Here is a 24,470-nt window from a genome sequence, read left to right as displayed (position 1 = left end):
TGACCTCCAGGAGGGCTCACACCAATGTATACTCCCCAGAACTACTGCCATCAGTGTCTTTTTCCCCACAGTGAGCCATAGCTGCCCCCCACCTCTGCAGGAGACCCTCCAATACTAGTAGGTAGGCCTGTCCCAGACTCTTATGAGGTCACTGCTTCTTTCTGTGGGTCCTGGTGCACATGAGACCTTGTGTGTGCCCTCCAAGAGTGGATTTTCTGTTTCCCACAGTCCTGTGGAATTCCTGAGATCAAACCCTGCTGGCCTTCAAAGTCAGATTCTCTGAAGGCTCCTCTTTCTCCCATACCAGACCTCCAGGCTGGGGAGCCTGATGTGGGGCTAAGAACTTTCACTCCTGTGGGAGAACTTCTGTGGTATAATTATTTTCCAGTTAGTGGGTCACCCACTTGATGGTATGGGATTTAATTTTATTGTTATTGCACCCCTCCTATCAAGTTGTTGTGTCTTCTTCTTTGTCTTTGGATGTAGGGTATCTGTTTTTTGGTAGGTCCCAGCATTTTTTTTTTTTTTTGTCAATGTTTGTTCAGCAGTTAGTTGTGTTTTTGATGTTTTCGTAAGATAAGCTCACGTCCTTCTACTTTGCCTTCTTGTCTCTGTCCTTACTTATGATCAGTATTTAAATATTATGTGTGTATTTGTGTGTATAGTGATAGATATATCATTATAATTATTATAGTATAATGTTCTGAAAACAAGAGTACCCTCGAATTCCTATTTATTCTACTATACATCCAAAATATATCCCCAAATTTCCTACATATCTCTATCTCTATTTTTGACTCCTGTGAAGTTCAGGAGTCCCCAAGACCACCTTCACTTCTGAAACTACTTGCGAGTTTGGGGACCCCCAGGGCAACCCTCATGTTTCATAATTTGTGGAAGAATTCACAGAACTCAGCGAAGCCATTTTACTCATGAGTGTGGTTTCTTACAGTGAAAGGATTAAAATCAGCCAAGGAAGAGGTGCATAGGGCAGAGTTCAGGAGAGTTCCAAGCAGAGAGCTATCCACTGTCCTCTCCCAGTGAAGTTGTGTGGAAAGCATTTACTTCTCCAAGAAACAATGTATGACAATTTGCATAGAGTATTGTCACCTATGGAAAGTCACTAAGCTTTGGTATCCAGAACTTTTATTGGGCTTCAGTCACATACATATGGCTGACCCCAGTCTCTGGCCCTTTCAAAGGCAAGTTGATAATCACAACCCATGGCTCCCAGGTTAATAAGAACATTCTAATCTGACAGGACATTCCAAGGCATTAGAGGTGACCTCCCAGAAGCTGAGGGTATAGACCATTGTACAAGTTCACTGTACAAATCTGAAGTCTATGCAATCATCACTTTTCTTATAGATTAAGTACAAAAAACTAAAAATCTTCCTGTCTTCCTTATCGTCCCCTTTTCCACGAAGAAGCCAAAAAGATTTTTTAAAACATAAAATGGGTCAGTTCCCTTCTGTATTTAAATGCTCTGTTAGCTTTTTATTACACTAAGAATAAAATCCAAACTCCTTTCCATGGCTTACAAATTGGCCATGATCATTGAGAGTGTACCTCTGCAAAGGGCATGCCTACCTGATCTCATCTTGTCCCATAGACCCCCTGGTGTCTTGTACTCCATCCATTCTATCCTTTCTTCTGTTTCTCTAAACTTTCAAGCTATTCTAGGTCCATAGCCTTTGCATTTTCCATCTCTTCTGCTAGGAACACTTTTCCCCAGCTCCTTAGATGGTTAGCTTTTTTTTTTTTTTTTAAATCCATCAGATTTTAGCTTGAATACTATGTCCTCATGGAGGTCTTTCTTTCACTCTGTCTGTAGTGGTTTTCTTTTCCTAGTTATTGTTGGTCACATTATCATCTTCTATTATTTTTGTAATGATATTTTTAAGTTCACTTTCTTAATATCTGTCTTTCTCCCCTAGAGTTAAGTGTCCCTAGAGCAGTAACATTGTCTTTTTCTTTGGTACATAGAACAGTGGTTGGCACATAGCATTGACTCAGTAAGTATTTATTAAACAAATGGCTGGCTTACTGAATAGTTCTTCTCTTGGTTTCTTGACATTGATCTAGTTCCTCCACACTACATGGCACTTCATAAAGATAATGTTTTAAACTACATCTTGCATTCAGGTTACCTTTCAGTGATATATTCGATTCTGTGGTGCCAAGTTATATTTGTCAAAACTGTAAAAGCTGTGTTCATTTATAATCATCCATATAAGTAGAAATATTCATATTTTATGTTCATTGAATATGTGAAATATAAGTATCTAGGCTGGCAATTAACGGCTTCCAAAGAGTTCAAACGCAAAAATAAAACATTCCTACAGAGAAAGGATCATAAAGTATTGGTTTTCAAATGGTATAATTTAATAAAATTTTAAGGTTTATTAGGAATTTTGTTTTGCTTCAGTTTTGTTATTTCCTAGTTTAGCTGCAGATGGAGACATATTTTTTCTCAGTACATTTAAAGTAACATCTTTGATAGCTACCACAGGGTCACTCAAAGCAGAACAGAAAAGTGCCTTATGTTACAGTCTGGTCCTTGGATGAGAAGTTTCAGAGCAGGCATGCTTCTCAGCAAGTGTGTAGACATGCATATGAGAACACATTCTACTTTTTATGAAGTTGTAACACATCCCATCTGTCTTTATAAGAATTTTTTTCTTCATTAACTGTCAGTCAATTGGATGTAATAGATTCTCCCTACAAATATCTGTAAGCAACACTTCACTGTAGTTTAAATCAACAGGTGAACAGCTTTCTTTTTTTTTTTTTTAATCAGTCATCAATTTTATACACATCACTGTATACATGTCAATCCTAATCGCCCAATTCAGCACACCACCATCCCCACCCAACCGCAGTTTTCCACCCTTGGTGTCCATACGTTTGTTCTCTACATCTGTGTCTCAACTTCTGCCCTGCAAACCGGTTCATCTGTACCATTTTTCTAGGTTCCACATACATGTGTTAATATACGATATTTGTTTTTCTCTTTCTGACTTACTTCACTCTGTATGACAGTCTCTAGATCCATCCACGTCTCAACAAATGACTCAATTTCGTTCCTTTTTATGGCTGAGTAATATTCCATTGTATATATGTACCACAACTTCTTTATCCATTCCTCTGTCAATGGGCATTTAGGTTGCTTCCATGACCTGGCTATTGTAAATAGTGCTGCAATGAACATTGGGGTGCATGTGTCTTTTGGAATTACGGTTTTCTCTGGGTATATGCTCAGTAGTGGGATTGCTGGGTCATATGGTAAATCTATTTTTAGTTTTTTAAGGAACCTCCATACTGTTCTCCATAGTGGCTGTATCAATTTACATTCCCACCAACAGTGCAAGAGGGCACCCTTTTCTCCACACCCTCTCCAGCATTTGTTGTTTGTAGATTTTCTGATGATGCCCATTCTAACTGGTGTGAGGCGATACCTCATTGTAGTTTTGATTTGCATTTCTCTAATAATTAGTGATGTTGAGCAGCTTTTCATGTGCTTCTTGGCCATCTGTATGTGTTCTTTGGAGAAATGTCTATTTAGGTCTTCTGCCCATTTTTGGATTGGGGTGTTTGTTTCTTTAATATTGAGCTGAATGATCTGTTTATATATTTTGGAGATTAATCCTTTGTCCGTTGATTCGTTTGCAAATATTTTCTCCCATTCTGAGGGTTGTCTTTTCGTCTTGTTTATGGTTTCCTTTGCTGTGCAAAAGCTTTGAAGTTTCATTAGGTCCCATTTGTTTATTTTTGCTTTTATTTCCATTACTCTAGAAGGTGGATCAAAAAAGATCTTGCTGTGATTTATGCCAAAGAGTGTTTTTCCTATGTTTTCCTCTAAGAGTTTTATAGTGTCCGGTCTTACATTTAGGTCTTTAATCCATTTTCAGTTTATTTTTGTGCATGGTGTTAGGGAGTGTTCTAATTTCATTCTTTTACATGTAGCTGTCCAGTTTTCCCAGCACCACTTATTGAAGACACTGTCTTTTCTCCATTGTATATCTTTACCTCCTTTGTCCTAGATTAGTTGACCATAGGTGCGTGGGTTTATCTCTGGGCTTTCTATCTTGTTCCATTGATCTATGTTTCTGTTTTTGTGCCAGTACCATATTGTCTTGATTACTGTAGCTTTGTAGGATAGTCTGAAGTCAGGGAGTCTGATTCCTCCAGCTCCGTTTTTTTCCCTCAAGACTGCTTTGGCTATTCGGGGTCTTTTGTGTCTCCATACAAATTTTAAGATGATTTGTTCTAGTTCTGTAAAAAATGTCATTGGTAATTTGATAGGGATTGCACTGAATCTGTAGATTGCTTTGGGTAGTAGAGTCATTTTCACAATGTTGATTCTTCCAATCCAAGGACATGGTATGTCTCTCCGTCTGTTGGTATCATCTTTAGTTTCTTTCATCACTGTCTTATAGTTTTCTGCATACAGGTCTTTTGTCTCCCTAGGTAGGTTAATTCCTAGGTATTTTATTCTTTTTGTTGCAATGGTAAATGGGAGTGTTTCCATAATTTCTCTTTCAGATTTTTCGTCATTAGTGTATAGGAATGCAAGAGATTTCTGTGCATTAATTTTGTATCCTGCAACTTTACCAAATTCATTGATTAGCTCTAGTAGTTTTCTGGTGGCAGTTTTAGGATTCTCTATGTATAGTATCATGTCATCTGCAAACACTGACAGTTTTACTTCTTCTTTTCCAATTTGTATTCCTTTTATTTCTTTTTCTTCTCTGATTGCTGTGGCTAGGACTTCCAAAACTATGTTGAATAATAGTGGTGAGAGTGGATATCCTTGTCTCGTTCCTGATCTTAGAGGAAATGCTTTCAGTTTTTCACCGTTGACAATGATGTTTGCTGTGGGTTTGTCATATATGGCCTTTATTATGTTGAGGTAGGTTCCCTCTATGCCCACTTTCTGGAGAGTTTTCGTCATAAATCGGTGTTGAATTTTGTCAAAAGCTTTTTCTGCATCTATTGAGATGATCATATGGTTTTTATTCTTCAATTTGTTAATATGGTGTATCACATTGATTAATTTGCCTATATTGAAGAATCCTTGCATCCCTGGGATAAATCCCACTTGATCGTGGTGTTTGATCCTTTTTATGTGTTGTTGGGTTCTGTTTGCTAGTATTTTGTTGAGGATTTTTGCATCTATATTCAACAGTGATATTGGTCTGTAATTTTCTTTTCTTGTAGTATATTTGTCTGGTTTTGGTATCAGGGTGATGGTGGCCTCATAGAATGAGTTTGGGAGTGTTCCTTCCTCTGCAATCTTTTGGAAGAGTTTGAGAAGGATAGGTATTAGCTCTTCTCTAAATGTTTGATAGAATTCACCTGTGAAGCCATCTGGTCCTGGACTTTTGTTTGTTGGAAGATTTTTAATCACAGTTTCAATTTCATTACTTGTGATTGGTCTGTTCATATTTTCTGTTTCTTCCTGGTTCAGTCTTGGAAGGTTATACCTTTCTAAGAATTTGTCCATTTCTTCCAGGTTGTCCATTTTATTGGCATAGATTTGCTTGTAGTAGTCTCTTAGGTTGCTTTGTATTTCTGCGGTGTCTGTTGTAACTTCTCCTTTTTCATTTCTAATTTTATTGATTTGAGTCCTCTCCCTCTTTTTCTTGATAAGTCTGGCTACTGGCTTATCAATTTTGTTTATCTTCTCAAAGAACCAGCTTTTAGTTTTATTGATCTTTGCTATTGTTTTCTTTGTTTCTATTTCATTTCTTTCTGCTCTGATCTTTATGATTTCTTTCCTTCTGCTAACTTTGGGTTTTGTTTGTTCTTCTTTCTCTAGTTCCTTTAAGTGTAAGGTTAGATTGTTTACTTGAGATTTTTCTTGTTTCTTTAGGTAGGCTTGAATAGCTATAAGCTTTCCTCTTAGTACTGCTTTTGCTGCATCCCACAGGTTTTGGGTCGTCGTGTTTTCATTGTCATTTGTCTCTAGGTATTTTTTGATTTCCTCTTGGATTTCTTCAGTGATCTCTTGGTTATTTAGTAACGTATTGTTTAGCCTCCATGTGTTTGTCTTTTTTACGTTTTTTTCCCTGTAATTCATTTCTAATCTCATAGCGATGTGGTCAGAAAAGATGCTTGATATGATTTCAATTTTCTTAAATTTACTGAGGCTAGATTTGTGAACCACGATGTGATCTATCCTGGAGAATGTTCCGTGCACACTTGAGAAGAAAGTGTCATCTGCTGTTTTTGGATAGAATGTCCTATAAATATCAATTAAGTCTATCTGGTCTATTGTGTCATTTAAAGCTTCTGTTTCCTTATTTATTTTAATTTTGGATGATCTGTCCGTTGGTGCAAGTGAGGTGTTAAAGTCCCCCACTCTTTTTGTGTTACTGTCGATTTCCTCTTTTATAGCTGTTAGCAGTTGCCTTATGTATTGAGGTGCTCCTATGTTGGGTGCATATATATTTATAATTGTTATATCTTCTTCTCGGATTGATCCCTTGATCATTATGTAGTGTCCTTCCTTGTCTCTTGTAACATTCTTTATTTTAAAATCTATTTTATCTGATATGAGTATAGCTACTCCAGCTTTCTTTTGATTTCCATTTGCATGGAATATATTTTTCCATCCCCTCACTTTCAGTCTGTATGTGTCCCTAGGTCTGAAGTGGGTCTCTTTTAGACAGCATATATATGGGTCTTGTTTTTGTATCCATTCAGCCAGTCTGTGTCTTTTGGTTGGGGCATTTAATCCATTCACGTTTAAGGTAATTATCGATATGTGTGTTCCTATGACCATTTTCTTAATTGTTTTGGGTTTGTTTTTGTAGGTCCTTTTCTTCTCTTGTGTTTCCCACTTAGAGAAGTTCCTTCAGCATTTGTTGTAGAACTGGTTTGGTGGTGCTGAATTCTCTTAGCTTTTGCTTGCCTGTAAAGCTTTTGATTTCTCCTTCAGATCTGAATGAGATCCTTGCCGGGTAGAGTAATCTTGGTTGTAGGTTCTTCCCTTTCATCACTTTAAGTATATCATGCCACTCCCTTCTGGCTTGTAGAGTTTCTGCTGAGAAATCAGCTGTTAACCTTATGGGAGTTCCCTTTTATGTTATTTGTCATTTTTCCCTTGCTGCTTTCAATAATTTTTCTTTGTCTTTAATTTTTGCCAATTTGATTACTATGTGCCTTGGCGTGTTTCTCCTTGGGTTTATCCTGTATGGGACTCTGCGCTTCCTGGACTTGGGTGGCTATTTCGTTTCCCATGTTAGGGAAGTTTTCGACTATAATCTCTTCAAATATTTTCTCTGGTCCTTTCTCTCTCTCTTCTCCTTCTGGGACCTCTATAATGCGAATGTTGTTGCGTTTAATGTTGTCCCAGGGGGTCTCTTACGCTGTCTTCATTTCTTTTCATTGTTTTTTCTTTATTCTGTTCTGCAGCAGTGAGTTCCATCATTCTGTCTTCCAAGTCACTTATCCGTTCTTCTGCCTCAGTTATTCTGCTATTGATTCCTTCTAGTGTAGTTTTCATTTCAGTTATTGTATTGGTCATCTCTCTTTGTTCTTTAATCCTTCTAGGTCTGTGTTAAACATTTCTTGCATCTTCTTGATCTTTGCCTCCATTCTTATTCCGAGGTCCTGGATCATCTTCACTATCATTATTCTGAATTCTTTTTCTGGAAGGTTTCCTATCTCCACTTCATTTAGTTGTTTTTCTGGGGTTTTATCTTGTTCCTTCATCTGGTATATAGCCCTCTGCCTTTTCATCCTGTCTATCTTTCTGTGAATGTGGTTTTTTTTCTACAGGCTGCAGCACTGTAGTTTTTCTTACTTCTGCTGTCTGCTCTGTGGTGGTTGAGGCTATCTAAGAGGCTTGATGGGAGGCTCTGGTGGTGGGTAGAGCTGACTGTTGCTGTGGTGGGCAGAGCTCAGTAAAACTTTATTCCACTTGACTGTTGATGGGTGGGGCTGGGTTCCCTCCCTGTTTGTTGTTGTGCCTGAGGCAACCCAACACTGGAGCCTACCTGGGCTTTTGGTGGGGCTAATGATAGACTCTGGGAGGGCTCACGCCATGGAGTTCTTTCCAGAACTTCTGCTGCCAGTTTCCTTGTCCCCACGGTGAAACAGAGCCACCCACCACCTCTGCAGGAGACCTTCCAACACTAGCAGGTAGGTCTGATTCAGTCTCCCCCACGGTCACTGCTCCTTCCCCTGGGTCCTGATGCACACACTATTTTGTGTGCGCCCTCCAAGAGTGGGGTCTCTGTTTCCTCCAGTCCTGTCCAAGTCCTGCAGTCAGTTCCCACTAGGCTTCAAAGTCTGATTCTCTATGAATTCCTCCTCCCATTGCCGGACCCCCAGGTTGGGAAGCCTGACGTGGGGCTCAGAACCTTCACTCCAGTGGGTGGACTTCTGTGGTATAAGTGTTCGCCAGTCTGTGAGTCACCCACCCACCAGTTATGGGATTTGATTTTACTCTGATTGCGCCCGTCCTACCATCTCATTGTGGCTTCTCCTTTGTCTTTGGATGTGAGGTATCTTTTTTGGTGAGTTCCAGTGTCTTCCTGTTGATGATTGTCCAGCAGCTAGTTGTGATTCTGGTGTTCTCGCAAGAGGGAGTGTGAGCACCAGCTTTCTTTTAAAGTCATCAATGGCATTTAAAAATTGAGTTTTGAGAACACAGTTATCAGAATATATTTTATGGTTTCATGACTGGTCTACTGGTCTTGTGTATTCTAAAAACAAACCATATTCAGTTCGGTGATTGCAGGGTTCTAAAATATTGTTCCTCAAAAAACAATCATTTAAAATATATGAAGGAAGGTAATTTGTATGTACTTTTGTCAGTCATTCTTTTTAATGTAAAGAGTTGGGTGTTTAGAAATAAATTAGAAGTAAATATATAAATGGGTTAAAATGTACAGTGTATTTTATTTATCATACTGTTCAAAAACTGCTTTTGTATTTCTGAGGTTTGCAATTCCAGAAATATTCATTAAAAACTCATAGTTGTTTCTCTACTCATATTGAGTTCAGACCTTATTTTTCTGCTAATGACTCACAAATCCATAATTTCAGTTCTGCTATTTTACTTGAATTATAGCTGTTTTTACAACAAGCTGAATATCAGATTCCCCTTACCCATCATCATACCATATTTATTTATCTCCTTTCTCCCCAAACTGGCTTTTCTATATAATCTCATTTCTGCAATTGATTTCATTATTGTTTCATTTTCCTGAGCTTGAACATGCACTTGTCCTTTTCACTTCACTCCGTCTTCCTCCTCCATAGCAAAGAAGTCTTGTGAGATCTACTCAGCAATGTTTTAGCTTTGTCCTTTACTCTCCAATCTCCTGCTGCTCATCACAGTAAAGCCCTGGATTACCTCATAAAACTCCCATATTGGTTTCCCAGTTTCTTGCTTGAATAGACATAACATTTCATTGAGCAGATATAATATTACTCTTTTGCTCAAATATCTACCAGTTAATCTGACCTAATTTATCTTTAGTTATTTTACCTTATGCATTTGTAATATGAACTCTCCACCTTAGCTCCATTTGATATCCTCCCTATCCTCCTCTCTTCTTACAGCTCCCTCTCTGCTGGGGGTAAACAGGCCTGTTACTAGGGAGCCTGAGTGGGGATGGTTCCTTTGGGTCCCTGAGCAGATGGGAGCACCTCTGGGACTGTGGTGGGGCAGGGCTGGAGCCTGGTCACAGGACCACTGCTGTGTCTGCAGGTCTCAGGTCTGTTAGCAGGGGTACAAATGCATTTGGCTCCCCCCCAGGTTCCTGAGCATTCTCCGGCTAGGTCCATGGGTGGGTTCCTAGGTGTGCAGAACTGCCTCTGGACCGTGGTAGAGTGAGGCTGGAACCAGGTCACAGTGCTTCAGGGTCCACAGTCGGGTCCTCAGTCAGTGGGCCTGCTACTCAGGGCACAACAGGCATGGGTCCTCCCGAGTCCTTTGGTGGATGGGACTGGTGGCAGGACCATGGACAAGCAGAGCAGGAGCTAAGTTCATGGGGGGACAGGGGTACTACTAGGTCCACAGCTGGACCACTGTTGAAAGGCCAGCCACCTGAGTCCAGCCTGCCTTCTTGAAGTGGCCCTCCTGAGTCTTGGCTTCCATTGGTGTTTTACAACCTATTACCTGGGTTCCAAGGTCTCCCAAAAGGCAGTTTTGTTCATGGATGTCTGCCAAGTTGTTGTTACTGTGAGAGGATGAAGGCTGGGGACTTCCTAGTCCACCATATTGCTGACATCACTTCCTATATATAATTTCAACTATTGCAATACACCGATTTTTACTGGTAAAATTTTTATGAGGGGAAATTTATATTTTCAGAAGAATTTGCTGCTTAACTGTAGCCTCATATTTGCAGCTTTTACTTTAAGTATCAACTTTAGTTAGAAAGAGTGGAAGCTGGACACACGCCTTCCTTCTCCCATTTCTAAGCTGTGTACATTCTCTCCTGCATCCTCCTTCCACCTTCTAGTCTATCTTCCTTTTCTATGAATGGAATAGAGGGCAGGATTGGAAGGAAAAGTACTTGTCTGAATTGGAGAGGCTGTGCTTCATGGGATAACATTATCCCAGCCTTCACCTGCCTCTCTCACTCATCAGCAGTGTGTTGCTAGGGAAATTTCTAACCAAGTTGAAGCTCTTATGTTCCCTTCTATTACTCTAAGTATGATATAGTCTTCATAGCAGGATTGTAGTGAGGAGTAACTAGAATATGGGCACATCGTAGGTACTTCCAAGTATTCTAGTTATCGTAACAATGATAATTATTATTAGCCTGGATTATTAAATCCAGATTGAATTAGGAAAAGTTGAAGATTGTGACTTTTCAGATTGTGCTTATAACTGTATTTAAGAGGGGCATTGATGAATTCAGTGTCACACTAGCTCTCACCAGGATACCCTCCATCTTCCTTTCTGAACCTTCTCTTCCTCTTGCTCCTCTTACTTGCTTCACATATACTCAGTACCCTCATGTTGCTCTTTAGCTAACTTAAGCTCATATACCCTTTGAGACCTGCATTAATTTATTTATCCCATCACTAACTAAATGAGAATTCTTGTTTCTTGAATAGTATTGCATAGCAATATATCATCTAGTAAGAAATACTTAAGATAAAGAGTAAAGAGAAACTTCTTCCTCTTTCCTGTAGGGGAAATGCATATTTTGAAAGTGGAACTTGATAACTTATTTAAATTGCTAATTGGTATATAATTTTTAGAAGGACAAGTGTATTAGACTTAAAAAAAAACCTCTCTGAATTCATTACTCCCTTTCCCCTATTTCATTTGATTTATTTCTCTATTATTTAAAAAAATCTCCCAGCTTATAATTATATCAGTAATTTTTGTCTGCTTTTACATTATTTTCAAAGCTTTCTTCTTGGTTCAAATGCCATATTTCATAGAGCTTGATCATTTTTATAACAGCCAGTGATTTTCTCCTGTTTCTTTGATTTATTGTAAAAATTCACCATGGTGGTCTAAGTGTTCATACTTCCTTGAATAAATTCCTCTTTACTTGAATTCCAAAAATGTGTTTATAGTACATAGTTCACAGTTTACCTTTTTAACTTTTAAATTTATTAGGTATAATATTAGTTAGGTTCAGTTCATCTTTTCATAGCGTTAGAAGTTTTTAAACGATCTGTGAGATCTTTTAAAATTAAAGGAGTAAAAGTAGTGAATGGTAAAAAGAAAATTCCAAAGCTCAGAATTTCAAACTTTAAAGCATTAATAAAATCAAATTTCTTCTTTTTCACGCAACCATACATTAATAAGATGAATAAAATATCTTCCTAAAGAACCTTTCTTTTTAAACAGGTGATCAAGTAAAATGGACTGGATACTATGGCTTAGTGTATAACCTGCTGAAAATGTCATGGGAACTTCGGGGAGATAAGGAGCAGGATGGACTTAGAAACAAAATATGGCAAATGTTACAGAAAACAAAGGATCATGAGAAAGATGGGCGAATCTGTAATGCAGTAAATATTGCCCAGGTAAGATAAAACACTGGCCATCAACTGGTACGTCTGTCACCAGGACATATTTGTCCTTTGTCTCTAAGGAAAAAGGAATATTCATATTCAGTGAGTATCAGTGATTCACTGTTGAGAACATGATTTTTAAAAGTTAATACCGACCTATTTTTTAGTTAAAGATAAGAGGGTTGACAATCTTCTGATTGAGCAGCTTGAAGAAAGGAGTTGATTTGGGGGAAGACTAATTATTCTGCTTTGAGCTTGTGCCTTTGAGAGACATCTCTAAGTAGGCTGCCTGTGTGTTCCAATTTGCCGAGGTTAGCCTGGGTCTATGCCTAATTTTCCAGCTTTCTTGTTAGTAGTGAACTAATTCACTCTTAATAGTGTCTCAATTTGGATAATACATTATTTAGTGAACTTATTTAGAAGTTTTTCTTTCCAGCATTAGACAATATAAATTGCAAATCTGGACTCACTAAATCTAGTGTCTTTTTCTTTAAAGTTAGAAATGTATTTTACAAATTCTTGGTTTTTCTAGCTCTGTTTGAATATATATATATTCACATTCAAAGGAAATCATTATGAAATTAGCTATCCATTCTTCATAAAATGCAAATATTATTTTCCGGTGATTCTTTATCCATGTGGTATCCTATGATATTTCAAAACTCCATCAAATAGTTTTTTTTCTCTTTATGTCTTATTTTGAGCCAGGTTAATTTGTTATCCTAAAGTACACTTTTTTCTGTCCCTGAAAGTTTCTGGTTCTTTCTAGCTTGCACAGATGCAGTTATCCTAACATTTTTTTTTTAATGTTTATTTCTTTTATTTATTTCTTTTATTTTATTTTTTGGGCTGGATCCGGATCTCAGTTGAGGCACATGGGATCTTTCGTTGCTGCACACGGGCTCTTCGTTGTGGTGTGCAGGCTTCTCTCTAGTTGTGGCACGTGGGCTCCAGAGCATGTGGGCTCTGTAGTTTGCAGCATGTGGGCTCTCTAGTTGCGGTGCGTGGGCTCAGTAGTAGTGGCGTGTGGGCTTAGTTGCCCCGCAGCATGTGGGATCTTAGTTCCCCGACCAGGGATCGAACCCTCGTCCTCTGCTTTGGAAGGCGGATTCTTAACCACTGGACCACCAGGGAAGTCCCCTAACACTCTTAATATACTGTTTTCCAATAATAATTACAGATGTGAATTAATGTTAAGAAAAGCAAAAATGATTCACTCTGCTTAATTGATTGTCCAGGCTTGTGGGTGGGCCATTATTGCAACACAAAATATCTACACTCTAGATCCTTAGTAGAAAACAAAACCTTAAACTCTTTGTTTTTGAACCATAAGTCTGATTTGGAGTAACGATCTTTATGGAGGACTATCTGAAAACATGCAGTCCATCCTTTTCTCTAGATTTCTAATATTTTTTTCATGGAAAAAGACAATCAGATTGCTGCCCACTTCAACTACAGTGTTTTGGATTTCATGGACTTGCTTTCATGCAACTTGCTTCAGCTTTGTCCTTGGTTTTGGTGAGAAGCACAGGAAAAAAAAAAAAAAAAAGAAAAACAAAGAAAATTATTGTACCTATTATCGTGGTGACCACTATATCACCCAGTATCCTCTTCACTGGGTTTTAGGAAATAAATCCTTCTTAGTTTCATGTGCTCTCTGAACATTATTATTGATTTTGTATAAATGGCTTGCTGGAGCTTAAAAAATGAGAGTCAAATTTTTGACCAGTTTCTGAGAGAAATAAAGGGTGATTAGTTCATCTCACCCAGTCTTATTTTTTTTTTCTGTTTCCATGATTCTTTCCATTATTTGTTATTATTTATGTTATTATCTGCTTTTGTATCTATTTTTATATGCCACTTCGTATCTCAAACGGATTAGACTGCAACTAAATAAATAAGCTAACTCAAATTTGTCATTTCTATAATTAGAATTCTATTTATATGCCTGTTTTCAAGGCCAATCATTAGGTATAAGATAGCTTCTTTCTTCAAAATTTTAGTAAATATCTGTAGATAATTACATTTGAAATTCATAAGTCAGTTAATCAGACATAGTAAATATTTTTTAGATGCTAGATCCAAGTGAAGACCTTATTACTCAAGCAGTCAGCACTGAGAATAAAGGAATAAACAAAAGCTTAACCAGTAGATGTGTTAATTAGTTTTCAGTGCTTAGTGAGGCTTCCAAGAGATGCTTTCATTCATTTTAAATAGTAAATGTGTGGGGAAGGCAAGTTATCTTCAGAGAAAAATCTAAATTAGAAATTTCTAAAAGCAGTTATATTAATTTATGCATAGTACATATTTAACATAAAAATAAGTTTAATTTGCATTAGGTAGATTAAAAGATATAACTTACTATAAATGTGGTTTATATAAAGTTTAGCTAGAGAGAGACACATTTGGATTATTAAACAATAGAAATAATATAATATAAATGTAAATAAATGGTAAATTATAAAGTAGTTGGTAAAATATCACTTAATTTAGTTTGATTCTCTTATTTAATATTAAGATACTATGAGTATGTAAAGTGAGAAATTATATAAAATTTTCACCAAAAACAGTAAAAAATATGAAGCAAATGTGAGTACTTACTAAATCTTTTTTGCCATAGTGAATTCTATGGAAGAAGCAAGGATGTCCAAAAAATAACCTTTACACAATAAATTTTACTGTTTCATCCAGAAGACCTATTCTTCAGAAAGATAGGGAACAACACAAATGGAATATTATGTATGTAGCTGGCCCCATGAAAGTTCATGGCACAAAATGGGAGTTCAGATAAATGTTTGCTCTCTTTTTTCTAATATTAATGAGGAATAAATTACTATTATCTTTAAGTAGTATTTGAGCTGGTAACTTAAATAATGAGTTACATGAAATGATTCAAAGAGGGAGGGTCAAGGAAAGCATCTTTCAGATAAGGAAATGGCATGAGCCAAATATAAATAAGAATGCTTTAAGAGAAAGTCATTGGTTGACTTTGCCTTGTTGGGGAAAAAGGTTTGGATTGGGCAGTATTAGGCATCAAATTTGAAAGCTATGTTTTGGTTACCAAGCTAAGGTCTTAGAGACTTAGGGATGGTTTGATAAAACTGGAGATGCTAAGTAAAGGAAACAGTTTGGGGAAAAAATTGTTTGTTCTTATTGGATTTTAATGGTTTGGTAATTTATGTTGGATAAATTCATGTATACAATTTCCTATATATTTTTTTGAATGAATTACTGCTTTGGAACTTGTGGTACACTGTTAGAGTAATTGTCCCCAATTTATTCAAGGCTCCCTATATCCCATCCTTTCTTCCCCACTCAAATTCTAGGTTTGACCATGTGACTTGATTTAAACAATTCTAATGCTATACAAGTAGAGATTTGAAAAATGCTTACACATTGGTGCCTACCCTCTCTTGTTCTCTTGGGACCCTGTAACTGATATGTAAATAAGTCCGAGTTAACCAGGTGGAAGATGAGAGACAACATGGTAGAGAGACAAGCCATCCTAGTTGTTCCACAGACACCTCTCAAAACTAGCCAGTCCCTACCTGACCTAAGAGCTGATCATAGACACATGAATGAGAGCAGAAGACATTCTCCTGTGCCCAGCTCAGGTTGCTGACCTTGGCACTGTGGACTAAATAAATGGTTGTGTTAAGCCTCTAAGTTCTGGGTTTTTTGTTTTTTGTTTTTTTTTTTTTTACATAGTAGGAGTTTTCTGATTGAGTGCTACATAAGTGAGATTTTAATCTGCTACATTGTTCAGTATAAGTGTTACTTCTTTCATACTTATCATTTTTTAAAAGGCACTAATAATAATAGCTAAGATTTGTTGGGCGTTTACTGTGTGCCATGTGCTAAACACTTTACATGCATTAATTATTTAATCCTCAAAAAAGCTCCGTATGATACATGAGTTGTTATAGTCTTGATTTTACTGATGAGGAAATTGAAACTTTAAATAAGGACAGCTAAACTTTTTGAAAGGTAAAGTAACTTGCCCATGGATACTGTGGTAGATTACATTGTTTGATTTTCTTATGTTGAATAATCATTGCATTTCTAGAAGAGAAACACTTGTTGATGATGTAGTAATCTTTTTAATATGGCTATATTTGCTTTGATATTATTTTGCTTAAGATATTACACCCATAATTTTTTTTTTTTTACTCTTCAGTAAGATTTATTTATGCTTTTAAAATCATCTTTGAAATATATAGGACATAAGTAATAATTCTTCTTAAGGTGTTCCTTTATTTTCGTATTTTATTTTATTTTTTTATACAGCAGGTTCTTATTATCTATTTTATACATATTAGTGTATATATGTCAATCCCAATCTCCCAATTCATTCCACCACTGCCACCCTGCCATAATGTTTTTCTTATAATGTTTTCTTATAATGTAAGGTTTTATGTCAAAGTTATGCTGAACTAATAAAATGAATTTGGAAGTGATTATCTCTCTCTTTTTTTTTTCTATTCTCTGGAAGAATTTTGTAGTATTGTCATGATTTCTTCCTTAATAATTTTAATAAATTCCTTGAATTCCCAAGTGAAACCATTTGGTCATGGATACTTACAGAAAGGTTTTTAATTTGTGGAAGAATTTTTCAGTTATATGCCTGCCTAGACTTTATTTTTCTTTGCATCAGTTTTGGTTGTTTTTTCTCCCTAAGAATGTGTTTATTTCATTTGCATTTTTAGAGATATTTTGTAAAGTTGTTCACAGTATCCTTCTGTGATATTTTAACATCTTTAGAATCTGTCATGATGCTCTTTCTTTTGTTCTCCTTTTAGTGTATCATGCCAAGGGTTTATGAACTTTGTTTTTGAAAAACAAGTTTTGATTCTCTTGATACTGATACTTGTTACTTCTATTTTGAACCATTGGTTATTGAAATTTCTTAATGGCTACATATATGGAGATTTTGTTGTTATATTTATGATTTTTGATTTCTAGTTTAATTCTACTATGTTCAGGAACAATAGTCTCATCATTATGAAATGTTCTTCTTTATAAAAAGTGTATCTTTTCTATTATGAGTATAACCACTGTACCTTTCTTTTATTAGGGTTCTTTTGGTTAGTATTTGCACGGAGCATCTATTTCCTTTTTTAAAATTCTAAGCTCTCTGAATTCTTACATGTATATATCTTTAGAGAAGCAATATTTTTTAACCTGAAAATTATTGACTTCATATTTGAATGCTTATTCTATTTACACTTAATGCCATTAGAATATATTTGTGTTTATTACTACATCTTTCTATTTACTATTCTGTTTGTACTTCCTGTTCCTGGCTCTCCTTTGCTGTTTGTTTTGTTTTGGTTTTTTTTTTTTTTTTTTTGCTTTTCAATTCCATTCTTTTTTATTGAAGTATGGTTGATTTACAGTGTTATATTAACTTCAGGTGTACAATGTAGTGATTTGATATTTTTATAGATTGTATTCCTTAAAGTTATTACAAACTATTGGCCATATTCCTTGTGCTGTGCATTATATCCTTGTATCTTATTTGTTTTATACCTAGTAGTTTATACCTCTTAATCCCCTTCCCCTGTCTTGCCCCTCCCCACCCCTCCTCCTCACTGGTAACCACTAATTTATTCTCTGTGTCTGTGAGTCGGTTTCTGTTTTGCTTGTCATTCATTTGGTTTAATTTTTAGATTCCATATGTAAGTGAAAATATACAGTATTTGTCTTTGTCTGACTTACTTCACTAACCATAATACCCTCCAGGTCCATCCATGTTGTTGCAAATGGCAAAATTTCATTCTTTTCTATGGCTGAGTAATATATATGTGTGTGTGTGTGTATATATATATATATATATATATATATATATATATATATATATATATAAATAAATAATCTCACATCTTCTTTATCCATCCATCTATTAATGGACACCTAGGTTGCTTCCAGTTCTTGGCTATTGTAAATAATGTTGCCATGAACATTGGAGTACATGTATCATTTTGAATCAGTGTTTTTGTTTTCTTGGGATATATACTTAAGAATGGAATTGCTGGATCACATGGTAGTTCTTCTTTTAATATTTTGAGGAACCTCCATACTGTTTTCCATAGTAGCTGTACCAATTTACATTCCCACCAACAGTGTGCTAGGTTTCCCTTTTCTCCACATCTTCAGCAACATTTATAATGTGTTGTCTTTTTGGTGATGGCCATTCTGACCTGTGTGAGGTGATATCTCATTGTGGTTTCAGTTTGTATTTCCCTGATTAGTGTTGTTGAACATCTTCTTTTCATGTGCCTATTGGCCATCTGTATTTTTTTTTTTTTTTTTTGGAAAATTGTCTATTCAGGTCTTCTGCCCACTTTTTAATTGAGTTGTTTGTTTTTTTGATATTGAATTGTATGAGCTCTTTGTATATTTTGGATATTAACTCCTTATCAGACATATCGTTTGCCAATATCTTCTCCCATTCAGTAGGTTGTCTTTTTGTTTTGTTGATGGTTTTCTTCACTGTGAAAAAGCACTTAAGTTTAATTCAGTCAATTTGTTTATTTTTTCTTTAGTTTCTCTTGCTTGAGGAGACAAATCCAAAAATATATTGCCAAGACTTACATCAAAGAATGTACTGCCTATGTTTTCTTCTAAGAGTTTTATGGTTTCCAGTCTTACATTTTAGATCTTTAGTTCATTTTGAACTTATTTTGTATATGGTATAAGAAAATGTTCTAATTTCATTCTTTTTCATGTACCTGTCCAGTTTTCCCAATACCACTTCTTTAACAGACTGTCTTTTCTCCATTGTATAGTTTTGCTTGCTTTGTTGTAAACTAATTGACCATATGTGCATAGATTTCTTTCTGAGCTCTCTATTCTGTTCCATTGATCAACATGTCTGTTTTTTTGCCTTTCCCACACTCTTTTGATTACTGTAGCTTTGTAGTATAGACTGAAGTCAGGGAGCATGATACCTCCAGCTTTGTTCTTTTTTCTTAATATTGCTTTGGCCATTTGGGCATCTTTTGTGGTTTCATACAAATTTTAGAATTATTTGTTGTAGTTCTATGAAAAATATCATTGGTATTTTATAGGTATTGCATTAAATCTGTAGATTGCTTTGGGTAATAGGCACATTTTAACAGTATTAATTCTTCCAATCCATGAACACAGGCTATCTTTCCATGTATTCATATCATCTTCAAGTTCCTTCATCAGTGTCTTATAGTTTTCAGAGTATAGGTCTTTCACCTCCTTGGTTAAGTTTATTCCTGGGTATTTTGTTCTTTTGGATGCAGTTTTAAATGGGGTTGTTTTCGACTCATAGACATAGAGAACAGACTTGTGGTTCCCAAGGGGGAGGTGGGGAGGGAGAGGGATGGACTGGGAGTTTGGGGTTAGTAGACATAAACTCTCATATATAGGATGGATAAACAACAAAGTCCTACTGTGTAGAACAGGGAACTATATCCAATCTCCTGGGATAAGCCATAATGGAAAAGAATATAAAAAGAATGTATATATGTGTATAACTGAGTCACTTTGCTGTGCAGCAGAAATTAGCACAACATTGTAGCTCAACTAAAATAAAAAAAAAAATTTTTAAGTGCAGGATGTACCCAAAAAAAGGGATTGTTTTCTTGCTTTCTCTTTCTCATAGTTCATTATTAGTGTATAGAAAAGCAACAGATTTCTGTATATTATTCTTGTAGACTGTAACTTTACTGAATTCATTTATTAGTTTTAACTTTTTTTGGTGTAGACTTTAAGGTTTTCTATGTATAGTATTTTGTCATCTGCAAATAGTGACAGTTTTACTTCTTCCCTTCCAACTTGGATGCTTTTTATTTTTCTTGTCTGATTGCTGTGGCTAGGACTTACAATGCTATGTTAAATAGAAATGGTGAGAGTGGGCATCCTTGTCCTGTTACTAATTTTAGAGGAAAAACTTTCATTTTTTTAACCATTGAGTATGATGTTAGCTATGGGTTTTTCATAAATGGGTTTTATTATGTTGAGATATTTTCCCTCTATGCCAAATATGTTGAGAGTTTTTTTATCATGAACGGGTGTTGAATTGTGTCAAATGTTTTTCCTGCATCTACTGAGATGATCATGTGATTTTTATCCTTCATTTTGTGAATTTGGGATATCACATTGGTTGATTTGCGTAAGTTGAACCATCCTTAAATCCCTGGAATACAGCCTACTTGTTCATGGTGTATGATCTTTTTTATATATTGTTGAATTCAGTTTGCTAATATTTTGTTGAGGATTTTTGCATCCATGTTCATCAAAGATACTGGCTTGTAATTTTCTTTTTTGTAGTGTCTGTCTGGTTTTGATATCAGGGTAATGGTAACCTTGTTGAGTGAATTTGGGAGTGTTCCCTCCTCTTTAGTTTTTTGGAATAGTTTGAGGATAGGTGTTAACTCTCCTTTTTATGTTTGGTAGAATTCTCCTGTGAGGCCCTCTGATCCTGGACTTTTTTGGAAGTTTTTTGATACCGGATTCAATTTCATTTCTACTGATCAATCTGTTCAGACTGTCTATTTCTTCCTGATTTAGTCTTGAAAGATTATATGTTTCTAAGAGTTTGTCCATTTGTTCTTGGTTATGCAATTTGTTGGCAGATAACTATTTGTAGTATTCTCTCATTATTGTTTTTCTGTGATATCATTTGTAATTTCTCCTCTTTCATTTCTTGTTTTGTTTGTGTCCTGTCTTTTTTTCTTGATGAGCCTAGCTAAAGGCTTATCAAATTTGTTTATTTTTCAAAAAAAATCATCTCTTGGTTTCATTGATCTTTTCTATTGTCTTAGTGGTCTCTGTTTTATTTATTTCCTTATTACCTTTATTATTTCATTCCTTCTGCTGCCTTTGGGCTTTGTTTGTTCTTCTCTTTCTAATTCCTTTAGATGGTCATTTAGGTTGTTTATTTGAGATTTTTGTTGTTTCATGAGGTAGGCCTCTATTGCTATAAACGTCCCTCTTAGAACTGCTTTTGCTGTGTCCCATAGATTTTGGAAAGTTTTGTTTTTATTTTCACTTGTCTCAAGGTATTTTCGGATTTCGTCTTTGATTTCTTTGTTGAACCATCGTTTTTCTTAGTAGCATGCTGCTTATTCTTCATGTGTTTGTGTTTTTCCCATTTTTCTTCTTATAATTGATTTTCAGTTTCATACTGGAAAAGATACTTGATATAATTTTTATCTAAAATTTGTTGAGACTTGTTTTGTGGCCTAGTATGTGATCTATCCTGGAGAACTTGCCATATGCACTTGAATCCAATATGTATTCTGCTGTTTTTGGATGGAATGTCCTGAGATATCTATTAAGTTCAACTGATCTAATATGTCACTTAAGGCAAATGTTTTCTTATTGATTTTTTGCCTGATGATCTGTCCATTTGTGTAAGTGAGCTTTTAAAATTTCTTACTACTACTGTATTGTTTTCAATTTCTCCCTTTATGTCTGTTGCTATTTGCTTTATATATTTATGTGCTCCTATATTAGGTGCATACATGTTTATGAATGTTATATCTTCTTGTATTGATCCGTTTATCATTATACAATGCCCTTTTTTGTCTTTTATTATAGACTTTGACTTTAATGTTTACTTTGTCTGATATGAGTATTGCTTTCCCAGCTTTTTTTTTTCATTTCTATTTGCATGGAATATATTTTTCTATCCCCTCATTTTCAGTCTGCATGTCTCTTTAGCTCGAAAGTGAGTCTCTTGTAGGCAACATGTAGATAGGTCTTGTTTTTTAATCCAATCAGCCACCTTATGTCCTGTGATTGGAGACTTTTGTCCATTGACATTTAAAGTGATTATTGATAGTTACGTATTTGTTGCCATTTTGTTATTTGTTTTCTGCTTGTTCTCTCTCCTTTTTTTAAAACTCATTTTGTGCCCTTTCAGGAAGATTTTTCATTATACCATTTCATCCCACCCCCTTTGTTTGTTTACTTGGTGGTCACACATTCCTTTATTTGTTACCCTGATGTTACAAAATGAATCCCTTATTATTGAATTCTAATGTAGGGAGATTTATATTTTCCTGGACCATAAAATCGTCTTATAATATTTTAACTCCTTTTCTTTCTCTTAAACAATTTTCCTGTTGAGCATTTAAACTGTGTGTGTTTCTCTGGGTGTGTTTCTGTGTTTTTGTGTGTGTGTGCATGGCTTCATGTGTGTGTGTTTACAGATACCAACATATTAATATTGTTTTATACACTCAGTATTCTTCAGATTTACTTATATATTTACATGTTTCTTTCCTTACTTTTCCTTCTTGAATTGCTGACCTTCCATATGGGATTATTTTTCTTTCACTCAAAGAAAATCCTTTCATATTCTTTTCATGAGCATCTGCTGGTGGCTAATTCTGTCAGTTTTTACTGACAAAAGGTTTTTATTCAATCTGATTTTGAAGGATAGTTTTATTGGCCAAGAATTTTATATTGGTATAGATATGACAAAGTTAAGTGTCTGATTGCAGTGTTTGTTCTTTTCCTAGCTAGTGGTTTTCCTTGCATCATTTTTATGATTTTGGTCATAAAGCCTTTTTTTTTCAAATTATTTTTAGCTAATTTATTTTTAATGTAAATTGCATATTAACATGTCTCTACTAGGTTTCAGGAATAATAATGTCTAAACTAATGCCTTTAAATTCTCCACAGCTAATTATTCAAAAGACCAAAGTGATTAGCATCTATTCAGTTTTCAGTTTTTCTCTTCTAAGGCTGAAACTCCCTTTTATGCTTAATTTCTCTGAGGAAAATGATACTCATATTTATTTCATGTTTTAAAAAGCTGCCTTCTTAAGTGAGTTAATAATGGTACCATAGAATAACTTAAACAACTAAATCACATATATGAATCAGACAAAGCAAGATGATTTCAAAAGAATGAGTACCTTTGGTCTATAGGTGTAATGTGTTAGAGCAAATATTTTGAAATTATTAAAGTTGTACTATCCTGTCTGGAATAGTCTGAACATTTTCTATATAATTTATCTTTATAGGTGTGTTTAATTTTACAGTACAACATGAGCATGATATAATCAAATTTCCTTTCCTTTTCTTTCTTTTTGGCACTATCATGGCAACACTTACTTACAATGATAAAATACAAAGGTTAGTTACTTGTTTTTAAACATGCTTAGTTTTAAAAAATTACTTAATAATTCCCACATACCATTAAACCACTTATATTATTGTCCTGTGATACCTCTTTGGGGAACAAATTCTATGGCATAAAATAGTTAGAAGATTTCTTTTACAAGTGGTAAAAACCCTGTTAGTCTTTAGATGCTGCCTCACTGCTCAATGTGAATAGAGAACATCTAAAAAAAAAAAAAGCCCTATACAGTGCATACAGTGAAGGCTTGTGCCTCAGATGCTTTGATCTGAAATAAAATATTTATTCCACTTTTATTTCAGTTAATGCAAATGACTATGCTTATAGCAAAACCTTTGTTTATTCTTTCTTTCCTAACACCTTACCCCCAGAACCTTTCCTTGTGTAAGGTAATCATCATATTACCTACACAGAGTGAAACATAGCCTTAATTATAAACTACTCTACATTAGAGTGGGAAGGATTTATTTCACAAGGATTGATGATACTTGTATGTTTATGGAATTAAGAGAGGTTTTCTCTTTTTATACTTTAAAAATAAATATGCAATTCATATGATAACTATTGATTTTAATAAATTAAAATTTATACCTAATGCCTCAATTTATCTACATCACTGGTAAATCCTTTACGAACTGTATTATGTACTTTAATGTCTTGTATGTTTTTTTTATCCGAAGTAGCATTCTATCATCTACAATTCTTTTTATATCTGTTCATAAAATTTGATACTTAATGGAGGTCAGATGAGAGGTGAGATATTTAATAGCAAATTTGAAATGAAAAACATTTCTAAATATCCCTAAACATGAACCCTTCATCTGACAAATTCAATATAAACCCAACTGTTGCCTGAGTATTTGGGAAAGAAATAAAAAACTGTCATATAGTCACAGTGGCATAATAAACAAATGTTAATTGATGTGCTTTGTTTGAAATACTTCCATGGAGACTTGCAATGAGCAAGGCTCTTCCGTATAGGCAATTCAGCAGCATATGTTGGCACATCTAGGAAAAGTCATCATGTATAAATGTTTTCTGCCATCTGGTATATGACCTAAAATATCAAAAGGAAATATGTACAACTAAAATGAATCTGTGACTTTATTCAGAGTACCTTTGACTCATTAGGTAAAGCCCTTGCTGGTTAACATTTCATGGTGATATCTTTAAAATAAAATTTGTTTTTATTCTTAATGATATTTCCATACTCCTAATGTACTTTTTCTATTTATTGGAGTATAATTGCTTTACAATGTTATGTTAGTTTCTGCTGTACAATGAAGTGAATCAGCTATATGTATACATATATCCCCTCCATCTTGGACTTCCCCCCCGCCATCATCCC

At 35.2% G+C, this 24,470-nt stretch overlaps 1 protein-coding gene across 1 annotated transcript in view; it reads left to right on the top strand.

Moving 5' to 3' along the window:
• TMEM232 (transmembrane protein 232) overlaps window positions 1-24,470 on the top strand; it is a 275,976-nt gene that overhangs the window by 89,056 nt on the left and 162,450 nt on the right. Inside the window, exon 11 of the mRNA XM_068534862.1 lies at window positions 11,831-12,009. Within this exon, the coding sequence (XP_068390963.1) occupies window positions 11,831-12,009 (179 nt within the window). The remainder of the gene's footprint in view (window positions 1-11,830; window positions 12,010-24,470) is intronic.

This window comes from Eschrichtius robustus, chromosome 2 (genome assembly GCF_028021215.1).
Source record: "Eschrichtius robustus isolate mEscRob2 chromosome 2, mEscRob2.pri, whole genome shotgun sequence".
NCBI classification, from domain to species: Eukaryota; Metazoa; Chordata; class Mammalia; order Artiodactyla; family Eschrichtiidae; genus Eschrichtius; species Eschrichtius robustus.
Note: the sequence above shows the minus strand (reverse complement) of the source record. Positions and strands in the feature narration are given on the sequence as shown.